At 49.1% G+C, this 12,920-nt stretch overlaps 1 protein-coding gene across 1 annotated transcript in view; it reads right to left on the bottom strand.

Annotated features, from left to right (window-relative positions):
- Positions 1-1,042: 1,042 nt before the first annotated feature.
- flt4 (fms related receptor tyrosine kinase 4) overlaps positions 1,043-12,920 on the bottom strand; it is a 355,428-nt gene continuing 343,550 nt past the window's right edge. The window contains exons 27-29 of the mRNA XM_070877096.1: positions 11,808-11,928; positions 8,995-9,080; positions 1,043-1,739 (exon numbers count right to left, since the gene is read on the bottom strand). Coding sequence (XP_070733197.1) covers positions 1,529-1,739; positions 8,995-9,080; positions 11,808-11,928 — 418 coding nt within the window. The 3' untranslated portion in view covers positions 1,043-1,528. The remainder of the gene's footprint in view (positions 1,740-8,994; positions 9,081-11,807; positions 11,929-12,920) is intronic.

Below are 12,920 nucleotides of genomic sequence, written 5' to 3'. Positions count from 1 at the left end.
CCTGAGGTGGTGAAAGGCGCTACATAAATGCAAATCTTTCCTTCTTAGTTTCTCTATGTATTAATTTCAACGCCTTTTCTGCAGCTGACGAGATATTGAGAGGGTGGGACAATCCGACGGTTTTGATTTATCTGGTACGTGACTGTCGGAGGGGAAAGATTGGGAGAGAGAGAGAGAGATTCCAGGACATGAATATTGAACGGATCAAAATCTCTATGTTAACCAATGCTTCAGAAAAGGAAATCACTCGAATTTTCTCAAAAAGGGAAGATTTTGACTGCTTGCTCTCTAAAGTGAAATCGTACAGACATTCCTTCTACAAACATGAGCAATGTCACGGTAAATAGTCCACACTGAGAAATAGGAGCAGGAGTCGGCCATTCGGCCCCTCGAGCCTGCTCCGCCATTCAATAAGATCATGGCTGATTTGATCTTGGCCTCAACTCCACTTCCCTGCTCGCTCCCCATAATCCTTCACTCCCTTATCACTCAAAAATCTGTCTATCTCCACCTTAAATATATTCAATGACCCAGCCTCCACAGCTCTCAGGGGCAGAGAATTCCAAAGATTCACGACCATCTGAGAGAAGAAATTCCTCCTCATCTCTGTCTTAAATGGGCGACCCCTTATTCTGAAACTATGCCCCCTAGTTCTAGATTCCCCCACGAGGGGAAACATCCTCTCTGCATCTACCCTGTCAAGCCCCCTCAGAATCTTGTATGTTTCAATAAGATCACCTCTCATTCTTCTAAACTCCAATGAGTAGAGGCCCAACCTGCTCAACCTTTCTTCATAAGACAACCCCTTCATCTCAGGAATCAATCGAGTGAACCTTCTCTGAACAGCCTCCAATGCAAGTATATCCCTCCTTAAATACAGAGACCAGAACTCTACACAGTACTCCAGGTGTGGCCTCACCAATACCCTGAGAGGCTGGACGATTCTGCCCCACCACCAGTGTGGGGCCTGTGTACAAACACCTTTAAAAGTTCAAAGTGAAACCCTTTATTTTTTTAAATCGAAGTTATCAAAATCCGCAGATTCCCAGTGAACTTATGACCGTGACAATAAGATTGACGAAAAAAAATATAAAAACACCAAAAAAAACCCACACAAACTTTCAAAAGGACTCTTGGAATAAAGTCTGAATTACAAATGTGGTTATTAATATATATATATATATAATTTGTTCTGGTTAGGGGAGGTCCTGGAACACAATTGAGGAAGGTTTTAAACTTATGGCCGGGGCAGCTAGCTATAGAGACCGCCCAGTTGTCATTTGCGATTAAATAATTGCAATTGAAAACCTTGGTGGTTTGTACAACGGGCGAGTTATACACCCGGCAGGCAAGCTAAAAAATCTACCTCCGCTGCCTCCCCTTGATTATTTAGTCTCTTCACCGCAGTTCCGGTGGAAGAACTGCTTAGAGTGTGCGAGATGTTTGCTGGTGTGAAGGCTGAATGTTGCGTTGGGCTGACGCAGTGAAGCGGGATTCCTGTAGGGACGCCTCCTGTGGCAGTCGGGTCCTAGAAGGGGGAGGTGGTATCCAAGGTGACGGGGTCCACGGGCAGCGTACTCCTTCCCTCGCGCTCCTGAGCGCCGTGCGAGAGCTGTCCATAGTCACTGGGGTGGAGGGCCTGCCCCGGGGTCTCGGCACTCCAGGATGGTCGGCACCTGCACTTGTCTGGCCGTCTGCATGGCTCCAAGGCCTCGTCCGGACTTTTACTCGAGGGTTTTCTGTCGTGAAAGCAGAAGAGAAAGAGGAGTTAAATTAAAAGCCTAAAGAGTTGGAGCAGGATGTGGCCCTCTCTCTGCCCCTCCCTATCCCTCTTTCTCTTCCTCTCTCTCTCTCTCTCTCTCCCTCCCTCCCTCCCCTCTCTCTCTCCCTCCTCTCCCTCTCTGTTCCTCCCTCTCCCTCTCTTTTCCTTCCTCTCTCCCTCTCTCTGTTTCTCTCTGTCTGTTTCTGTCTCTCTCTCCCTCCTTCCGTCTCCCTCCCTCCGTCTCTCTCTCTCCCCTTCCATCTCTCTCTCTCTCTCCCCCTCCGAATCTCTCTCTCTCTCCCCCTCCGAATCTCTCTCTCTCTCTCCCCCTCCGAATCTCTCTCTCTCTCCCCCTCCGTCTCTCTCTCTCTCTCCCCCTCCCTCCCCCCTCCGTCTCTCCCTCTCTCTCTCTCCCCTCCAACCCTCCCTCCCTCTCCCTCTGGCCACTGCTCACACACACACAGCTTCTCCGTGGTCTCTCCCTTCCCTTTCTCTGTAATCTATAACGGGTAACATTGTCCGCATGCCCAATGCTAGGCTCCCGAAACAAGTAGTCTACTCCGAGCTCCTACACAGCAAGCGAGCCCCAGATGGACAGAGAAAACGCTTCATAGACACCGTCAAATCCTCCTTGAAAAAATGCAACATTCCCACCGACACCTGGGAATCCCTGGCCCAAGACTCTTCAAAGTGGAGGAGGAGCATTCGGGAAGGCACCGAACACCTCGAGTCTCTTCGTCGGGAGCACGCAGAAGCCAAGCGCAATCGGCGGAAGGAGCACACGACAAACCAAGCCCCCCACCCATCCGTCCCTCCAACCACCGTCTGCCCCACCTGTGACAGAGACTGTAGGTCCCGCATTGAATCTTCAGTCATCTGAGAACTCACATTCGTGTGGAAGCAAGTCATCCTTGACTCCAGGGGACTGCCTAAGAAGCAGAATCTCCTCTAGCCCCCACAACCCTCCGAGATCTCTGCGCTCCTCCAATTCTGGCCTCTTCGCCGATTTTAATCACTCCACCATCGGTGGCCGTGCCATCAGCTGCCTGGGCCCCAAGCTTTGGAACTCCCTCCCTAAACTTTTCCGCCTCTCTACCTCTCTTTCCTCCTTTAAGACGATGCTTAAAATCTACCCCTATGAACAAGCTTTTGGTCACCTGCCCTAATATCTCCTTATGTGGCTCAATGTCAAATTCTGTTTGATAATCGCTCCTGTGAAGCGCCTTGGGTCGTTTTACTGCAATAAAGGCGCTATATAAATGCTGGTTGTTGATGTTGGTTGCTTCCTCCAGTGGCAATCACGTTGGTTGGTGAAGCTGATGTTTAATAATGAGCAGCATCTCTTTGGCAGACCCACCACCTCGAACACTCAAAGACAAGGGCAGTGAGCGCATGGGAACACCATCACCTCCAAGTTCCCCATCAAGGTTGAGCAAGAGAACAGTGATAAAATGAATGAGGTTTAAGGTTAGATCCATGCCCCCCCACCCTCATACAGTATCAAAGACTACCCATGCTTTCCCTGCATTTGATGGGACAGTGTAGAGGGAGCTTTACTCTGTATCTAACCCCGTGCTGTACCTGCCCTGGGAGTGTTTGATGGGACAGTGTAGAGGGAGCTTTACTCTGCGTCTAACCCCGTGCTGTACCTGCCCTGGGAGTGTTTGATGGGACAGTGTAGAGGGAGCTTTACTCTGCATCTAACCCCGTGCTGTACCTGCCCTGAGAGTGTTTGATGGGACAGTGTAGAGAGAACTTGTCATGTATTTAACTGTCATTGTAAACCATGTATAAACTGACCTAAGTTGTACACTGTGAGAACATTGACCTCTAGATGGTGAACTTGTGGGAGACACTCCTAACCTGGTCTTTCAGGTATAAAAGGGGAACCTCCACCCACCTTCATCACTTCAGTGCTGGAATAAAAGTTGCTGGTCACAGAGTGACCTTCTCTCAAGCATGGGCCTCGTGTGCATTTGTACTGTACAGTAAGGACATATCATTGGCGATGAGAAACTGGGATTTAAACCACGTGAGCATGGCCACTAGCAGCACAGATGAGAGGTACTGTGTTGGTGATGATTGGGACGACTTTATTGAGAGACTACAGCAAAGTTTCATCACTAAGGAATGGTTGGGACAGGATTCGGCCGACAAACGCAGGGCTCATCTCCCGACGGTTTGTGGGTCCAGGATGTACTCCCTGATGAAGGACCTTCTAGCGCCAGAGAAGCCAGTGGACAAGACTTTTGAAGAGCTCAGTAAGTTGATCGGGGAACACTTTAAACCGGCGAGCAGCATGCACATGGCTAGACACTGGTTTTACATGCACCGGTGGCGAGAAGGGCAAAGCGTTCCAGACTTCGTGGCAGATCTCCGGCGACTGGCGAGCCTATGTAAGTTCCCAGATACATGCAGAGCGGAGATGCTGCAAGACTTTTTTATTGAGGGCATCGGGCACGCTGGGGTTTTCAGGAAACTGATTGAGACCAAAGACTTGACCCTGGAAACAGCGGCTTTGATGGCCCAGATATTTATCTCAGGGGAGGAAGAGACCAGAATGATGTTTGACAAAAATCTTGGTTTAAATGCAGCAAATGGATAGGGAGTCAAGATTGTTAACGCGGCACACAGTTCCCCAGGCAGACAGGGACAATCGGACATGCCCCAGCATGTAGTCGAATCCAAAGGGGGAATTCAACAGAGACAATGGCTAGCTGAACGGCGATTCATGCCATCGCAAGGGACAATGCAGCCAGTAATGGGGCCATCAACACCTGTTAATGGTGTGCTTAAAAACAGTTACACAGACAGTCAGAGACGATTGACTGGTAATGGGCCTTTTGTTTCCAACAACGGCTCATGTTGGAGGTGTGGAGGCAAACACACAGTCAGAGCTTGCAGGTATCAGCAATACACCTGCAGAAATTGCAATGTCAGCAGTCACTTGGTGTATATGTGCAGGAAGCCTGCAGCCAGGTTGATGTACGAGGAGGACGGGCCCGATGTAAGCCCTACGAGGCCAAATGGACACTGCGGGAAATCGCTGGAAACTGAAGTTCAGCGAGTTCATGTGGAGCACATATACAGTTCATATACCAGGACACCACCGATAATGATGAAAATGTTCCTCAATGGCATCCCAGTATCAATGGAGTTAGACACAGGGGTCAGCCAGTCCCTGATGAGTATCAAACAGTTCGACAAGTTGTGGGCGTCCAAGGCCAGGAGGCCAAAATTATTGCCGATTGACGCACAGCTACGGACATATACAAAGCAGATCATTCCAGTACTAGGCAGCGCCACGGTAGTCGTGACCCACAAAGATTCAGAGAACAGGTTGCCACTCTGGATTGTCCCGGGGGACGGTCCCGCACTATTGGGGAGGAGTTGGCTTGCTGTCATGAACTGGAAATGGGGCGATGTCAATGCAATTTCTTCTGTGGAGCGAGTATCATTCTCACAGGCCCTGGACAAACTTGACTCATTATTTCAACCCGGCATCGGCACTTTCATGGGGGCCAAGGTAGTGATTCACATAAACCCGGACGCTAGGCCAGTACACCACAAGGCCAGAGCGGTGCCGTACGTGATGCGGGAAAAGATAGAAGGCGAATTGGACCGCCTGCTGAGGGAAGGCATCATCTCGCCAGTCGAATTCAGTGACTGGGCGAGCCCGATTGTGCCAGTGCTCAAGGCGGATAGGTCGGTCAGGATATGTGGTGATTACAAGGCCACCATCAATCGGGTGTCACTCCAAGACCAGTACCCACTACCGAGAGCGGAGGACCTCTTCGCGACGCTATCCGGTGGCAAACTTTTTTCAAAATTGGACCTAACCTCAGCTTACATGACCCAGGAGCTGGCGAGTGAGTCAAAGAAGCTGACCACCATCACAACACACAAGGGGTTGTTTGAGTATAACAGATGTCCGTTGGGGATTCGCTCGGCCGCCGCAATCTTCCAACGAAATATGGAAAGCCTCCTCAAGTCGATTCCAAGGACAGTGGTTTTTCAAGACGACATCCTCATCACGGGTTGTGATACTGAAGAACACCTTCGCAACCTGGAGGAGGTGCTACACAGACTGGACTGGGTAGGGCTGTGACTGAAAAAGGCGAAGTGCATCTTCCTAGCTCCAGAGTTAGAATTCCTGGGGATGAGGGTAGCAGCAGACGGGATCAGACCTACTGCGTCCAAAACAGAAATGATCCAGAGAGCACCCAGACCCCGTAACACGACGGAGCTGCTTTCGTTCCTGGGGCTCCTGAACTATTTTGGTAACTTTCTTCCCAAATTGAGCACGCTGCTAGAGCCACTACACGTGCTCCTACTCAAAGGTCACGAATGGGTCTGGGGGGACAGCCAGGAAAGGGCTTTTGATAGAGCACGAAATTTGTTATGCTCCAACAATCTGTTAACGCTATATGACCCATGTAAGAAACTTGTTTTAACATGCGACGCGTCGTCCTATGAGGTCGGGTGTGTGTTGCAGCATGTTAATGCCAAGGGTCAGTTACAGCCGGTAGCTTATGCCTCCAGAAGTCTGTCTCAGGCAGAAAGGGGCTAACGGGATGGTAGAAAAGGAAGCGCTTGCGTGTGTATATGCTGTAAAAAAAATGCCCCAGTATCTGTTCGGCAGGAAATTTGAGCTGGAGACAGATCACAAACCCTTAACGTCCCTTTTGACCGACAACAAGGCCATAAATGCAAATGCATCGGCCCGCATACAGAGGTGGGCACTCACGTAAGCAGCTTATGACTATACAATTCGGCTCAGACTGGGCAATGAAAACTGCGCCGATGCACTCAGCAGGCTCCCACTAGCCACCACTGAGGGGGCAACCGAGCATGCTGCTGAGATGGCCATGGCTGTGGAAGCTTTCGAAAGCGAAGGCTCACCCGTGACAGCCCGTCAGATCAAAGTCTGGACAAATAGAGACCCGCTACTGTCTTTAGTCAAAAAATGTGTCCTTAATGGGGACTGGGCAGTCACATACGGGGCATGCCCTGAGGAATTCAAACCACTTCACAGGCGCAAGGATGAACTCTTGATTCAGGCCGATTGCCTAATATGGGGAAACCGAGTAGTCATGCCCCAGATGGGCAGAGAGATGTTCATCAGAGAACTCCAGAATGAGCACCCGGGCATTGTCATGATGAAGGCAATTGCCAGGTCACACGTTTGGTGGCCAGGGATGGATGCAGACCTGGAACTTTGTGTTCGCAGGTGCAACACGTGCACCCAGCTGGGCAATGCGCCCAGGGAAGCCCCCCTTAGCCCCTGGTCCTGGCCCGCCAAACCATGGTCACACATCCATGTAGACTACGCAGGTTCTTTCATGGGAAAAATGTTTTTGGTTGTAGTAGAAGCCTACTCCAAATGGATTGAGTGTGACATTCTCAATTCAAGCACATCCTCAGCCACGGTAAAAAGTCTATGGGCAATGTTCACCGCCCATGGTCTACCTGACGTCTTGGTCAGTGACAATGGCCCGTGCTTTACAAGCATTGAATTCCAGGACTTCATGGCAGGAAATGGTATCAACCATGTCAGACCGGCACCGTTGAAGCCGGCCTCAAACGGCCAGGCGGAACGAGCAGTGCAGCTAATCAAACTGGATGCTCAGAATCCAAGGGGGTTCCCTACAAAGCCACTTATCACGCCTCCTGTTAGCCAATAGATTCCGACCACACTCGCTCACAGGGGTCCCACCCGCAGAGCTGCTAATGAAAAGGACGCTCAAAACCAGGTTATCCCTTATACACCCCACCATGAAAGAAATTGTTGAGAACAGGCACCAGTCACAATGTGACCACCACAACGAGAATGCGAGGGTGCGATGTATTGATGTCAATGGCCCTGTCTTTGTTCTCAATTCGCTGCAGGGCCTAAATGGCTCGCAGGCACTGTGATTGCCAAAGAGGTAATAGGATTCTGGTAGTTAAACTTACCAATGGACAAATCTGCCGCAAACACGTGGATCAAACAAAAAGGAGGTTCAGCAACCCCACAGAAGAAGCAGAGGAAGAACACGATGTAGAGTTCACTCTCCACAGGTGACCGAACACCGGAACCAAGTGGAGGAGAGCCCAGTCACTGTGGGCAGTCCGGACAGGCCTGAGGCATCGCAAACAGCAGACACTCAGGCCAGCGCCCAACAACTGGAGCCCCAACTCAGGCGCTCTACAAGGGAGCGTAAACCACCAGAGAGACTCAACCTGTGATCCCAATAAGACTTTGGGGGGGAGGTGATGTCATGTATTCAACTGTCATTGTAACCCATGTATAAGCTGACCTAAGTTGTACACCGTGAGAACACTGACCACTAGGTGGTGAACTTGTGGGAGACACTCTTAACCTGGTCTTTCAGGTATAAAAGGGGAAGCTCCACCCACCTTCATCACTTCAGTGCTGGAATAAAAGTTGCTGGTCACAGAGTGACCTTCTCTCAAGCATGGGCCTCGTGTGCATTTGTACTGTACAGTAAGGACATATCAGAGCTTTACTCTGTATCTAACCTGTGCTGTACCTGCCCTGGGGGTGTTTGATGGGACAGTGTAGAGGGAGCTTTACTCTGTACCTAACCCTGTGCTGTACCTGCCCTGGGAGTGTTTGTAAGAACATAAGAATTAGGAACAGGAGTAGGCCATCGAGCCCCTCGAGCCTGCTCCACCATTCAACAAGATCATGGCTGATCTGGCCGTGGACTCAGCTCCACTTACCCGCCCGCTCCTCATAACCCTTAATTCCCTTATTGGTTAAAAATCTATCTATCTGTGATTTGAATACATTCAATGAGCTAGCCTCAACTGCTTCCTTGGGCAGAGAATTCCACAGATTCACAACCCTCTGGGAGAAGAAATTCCTTCTCAATTCGGTTTTAAATTGGCTCCCCCGTATTTTGAGGCTGTGCCCCTTTGATGGGACAGTGTCGAGGGAACTTTACTCTGTATCTAACCCGTGCTGTACCTGCCCTGGGAGTGTTTGATGGGGACACTCCATGCCTGTTTTCCCCAGCACTGGCATTTTTTTTATAACTTGATTTGCATAAGATTGACACAAACATTAATTGGGGGAAATGAAGAGCTGCAGGTGGATGAGGCTGGCTGTGTTTTTATGGAGCAATAATTCATTAGAGGACAAGATGTGCACACCAAGGCGATACCCAAGACCCCCCTCACCTCCCCCAACCACCCCTCGACCGCCCCCCGGACACTCGCCGCCTCACCTGTGCTCCACTTGTTTTTTATGCCTGCTCTCGATCTTCTCAAGCTCTTCCGAAGCCAGGACCATCCCACTGTCTGTCTGGTTATCCTAAAACAAAGATGGCACGGGAATTGGAAAACATCACTTGAACGGAAAGGAAATGAAATCGCGACAGTGGCACTGCCAAACTATCGCGGCAACATTTTGGCAACAATCTTATAAGTTTGGGGGACTTTCAAATATATTTTCTTATGAAGACATGGGAGGCAATTTGGGTTGGTTGGCGCCGTTAATGGGCCGTTAAGTTCCTCCCGCTGCGCTGTCAGCGCCTGCCGCAAACTTCGGTGAAGGTTTAGCGGCGGCACTGACTGTTTGCACTGCGCTCCCTAGCCCCGCCCACTGGGTGATGTCACCGATTGTGCAATGCTCTCGTAGTCCCGCGTTTGTTGAATTCACTCCATCACCTGCGGTAGCGCCGGGCGCTGAGACCGGACGTGGAAAGCAGTGACGATCCCGGGGCCATATCCTTTATCGCTCCACTCCCATCTTGGGGCAAAACAACCGAATATTGCACTTTGAGGCGGTAAACATCACCCGGCGCTAAAGGTAACGGCTCGACGCCGTCACTGCCTCAATGCAGACAGTATTGAATTTCTAGCCCATGGTGCTTATAACAGGTAACGGTGATGGCAATATGAGGCAGCGCATTTACAAACAGGAATTGAACTCGATGGGGGTTAAATCCGTGGTGCGCTGGTTGTGCGACACGGGTGATAGCGAATCAGATGCCTGTTTCACACTCCGCCCAGATTTTTTTCCCATTGAAGTCAACGGACATTTACTTCGTAAGGTTTCTTCCCCTTGCTGAAGGGGTTAATCATCCTGGGGTACAGTTCCATGGGAGTTAGGGGTCCTTCTGATGACCCCGTTTCCTCAAGCATAGCTCGATCCCATCCTCACCCAACTCCCACACCCACCATCCAGTCGAGCGGCACAGAAGGGATCATTGGCTCTTTTTTAAAATTCCCAACCTCATGAAGCCGGGAGGGAACGGAGACAAGTTGTTGGAGCTGTTTCATCACCAAACCCATCTGCTAACCCAACACCGACCAAAGGTGGGCCTCCGAGTGCCTTGGTCTTCATGGGTCAGCACTACGATATGGCATGGCCACCTTCTGACCCTATCAGAGTCAGTTGGCCAATCCATTCAGAGCGCAAGGCATAGCAATGGGGTATTCCAAATCTGGGAAGGGGAGGGAGGGCTAGGGGGTGAGAGGGTTCTCCTATGAGGAGAGATTGTGTAGAATGGGCCTATACGCTCTGGAGTTTAGAAGAATGAGAGGTGACCTCATTGAAACATATAATATTCTGAGGGGGCTTGACAGGGTAGATGCTGAGAGGTTGTTTCCCCCGGGCTGGGGAGTCTAGAACCAGGGGTCAGAGTCTTAGGGTAATGACAAGACTGAGATGAGGAGGAATTTCTTCACTCAGAGGGCGGTGAATCTTTGGAATTCTCTGCCCCAGAGGGCTGTGGAGGCTCAGTCTCTGAGTATATTCAAGGCTGAGATCGATAGATTTTTGGACTCAAGGGATATGGGAATTGGGCGGGAAAGTGCAATTAAGGTCGATGATCAGCCATGATCTTATTGAATGACGGGGCAGGCTCGAGGGGCCGCAGGGCCCACTCCTTCTTCTATTTCTTATGATCTTATGGAAGAAGATGCAGGAAGCAAAAGGGCAACAAAATAGGGAGAAGGAGTTACAAAGGGGTAAAGTATTGGCCCAGAAATCCTGGCCTCCCGGGTCGGTACGGAGTGTGTACGGAGTGTGTACGGGGTGTGTACGGAGCGTGTACGGAGCGTGTACGGAGCGTGTACGGAGCGTGTACGGAGCGTTTACTGGGCGTGTACGGGGCGTGTACTGAGCGTGTACGGAGCGTTTACTGGGTGTGTACGGGGCGTGTACGGGGCGTGTACGGAGCGTTTACAGGGTGTGTACTGAGCGTGTACGGAGCGTGTACGGGGCGTGTACGGGGCGTGTACAGGGTGTGTACGGAGCGTGTACGGGGTGTGTACGGACACGGGAAGGCATCGCAAAAGCCGGTTTTCAGCGCACAATGCGCATTCGCTGAAAACCGTCTTTTCCGATCTGTCAAGTTTCAGCTTGACAGATCCTCTGCATCTCGGGAGCGAGGTCATTTGTACGGGCAAGATTGTGGGATTTACCCATATCTTGCCCAGCAAATGTCCTCAAAACTCTTGCGCCTGATAAAAGCATAGCCTACTTTTACAGGTGTAAGAGTCTTAAAACACACTTAAAACATAAAAAATAACATTAAAAATACACATTTTATTTTTAAAAACCCTGCCCATGACATTAAATTTATTTTAAACCATAATTTAAAAAACTTTTTAAAAACTCGGGAAACATTTTTGCTCTAAAATATTTATTAATTTTAATTTCATTTAATTCTAATTATGTGAGGTGTGTTTTTTATTTTTTATTTGATGTTATTGTGTTTGTTTTTTTCCCCATTAATATCACTGAGAGCTGGTAGATACAGAGTTATTGCCAATGATGAGAAAGCTGTGGAATACTGTATCTGATTGGTTGAGCACTCACACGTGACTACACCGTCTCCGTGGGAACCAGGAGGACGGGAGCGCGCTCCACAGCGCGGGAAGAGAAGGCCTCTCCACTGGAATCCCACGCTCCTCCCGGGACCACCAGGTACTTACAAAAAAATTCTCCGGTTGGAGGCAATTGCCCCGTGGGAAGCCTCCGACCGCAATTTCAGGGCCATTAAGTTGGACTTGAGAGACAATGATTACTCACGTTTTGCATGGGATTCATCGTGTGCTCCATTGGGATATCTTCAAATGTTTTCACCCTGGAGGGGCACTTAATCTGACTCCCCCCGCTTATATGTCCGATAAAAGACACACAGTTATAGTATCTAAAGAAGAAAAGAAAGACACATTTCTGTAGCTTTATATAGATACATAGATAGCAGGGGAGTGCATGATAAGGGAGAATATGAAGAGATTAGGAGAGAAGTCATAAAAACAATTAGGAAGGCAAAGAGGAACTATGAAATTAAATTATCAAGGAACATAAAACAAAATAGAAAAATAATTTACAGGTGCTTCAATAAAAATGGAAGGTTGGGGTGGGAAAAGGATCATTGAGGGATAAACAGGATAGAGAAACGGCAGAAATATGAAATAATTATTTTGCTTCAATATTTACCAGGGAGATAGAACAGGTGGGCATGGCACTAGATGATGCGATTAGTGCATTTAAAATGAAAAGAGGTGATATGTTAAATAAATTAATCAAACTCAAGGAGGATAAAACCCCTCGTCCAGATGGATTGCATCTATGCATTTTAAAAGTCTCGAGGGAAGAGATAGCAGAGGCATTACTACACATACTTAATAATTCATTAGAAAAAGGTGTAGTGCCAGCAGATAGCTAACGTAATACCTATATTTAAGGGGAATAGAACATGTCCAGGGAATTATAGACCAGTCAGCCTAACATCGGAGGCAGGAAAAATAATGGAATCCCTACTAAAGGAGAACATCGAGAAATCAAAAATATAATAAAATAGTCAGCATGGATTTCAAAAGGGAAAGTCTTAACCAATCTCATTGAATTTTTTGAAGAGGCAATAGAGAGAGTAGACAAGGGTAATGCAGTAGATGTAATTTATCTAGATTTTCAAAAGGCCTTCGATAAGGTACCCTATAATAGACTGATGATCAAGGTCAGAGAGTGCGGGGTCAGGGGACAAGTAGCAGAATGAATCGCTAGCTGGCTTCAAGACAGAAAGCAGAGAGTGGGGGTAAAGGGTAACTATTCACAGGGGCAGACGGTGGGTAGTGGTGTTCCACAAGGATCAGTGCTGGGACCACTGCTGTTCACAATTCACGCTCAAATACTGAC

The sequence above is a fragment of the Pristiophorus japonicus genome, chromosome 4 (assembly GCF_044704955.1).
Source record: "Pristiophorus japonicus isolate sPriJap1 chromosome 4, sPriJap1.hap1, whole genome shotgun sequence".
In the NCBI taxonomy this organism is placed as follows: Eukaryota; Metazoa; Chordata; class Chondrichthyes; family Pristiophoridae; genus Pristiophorus; species Pristiophorus japonicus.
The sequence above is the reverse complement of the archived record's forward strand: the minus strand, read 5'-3'. Positions and strand labels throughout refer to the sequence as shown.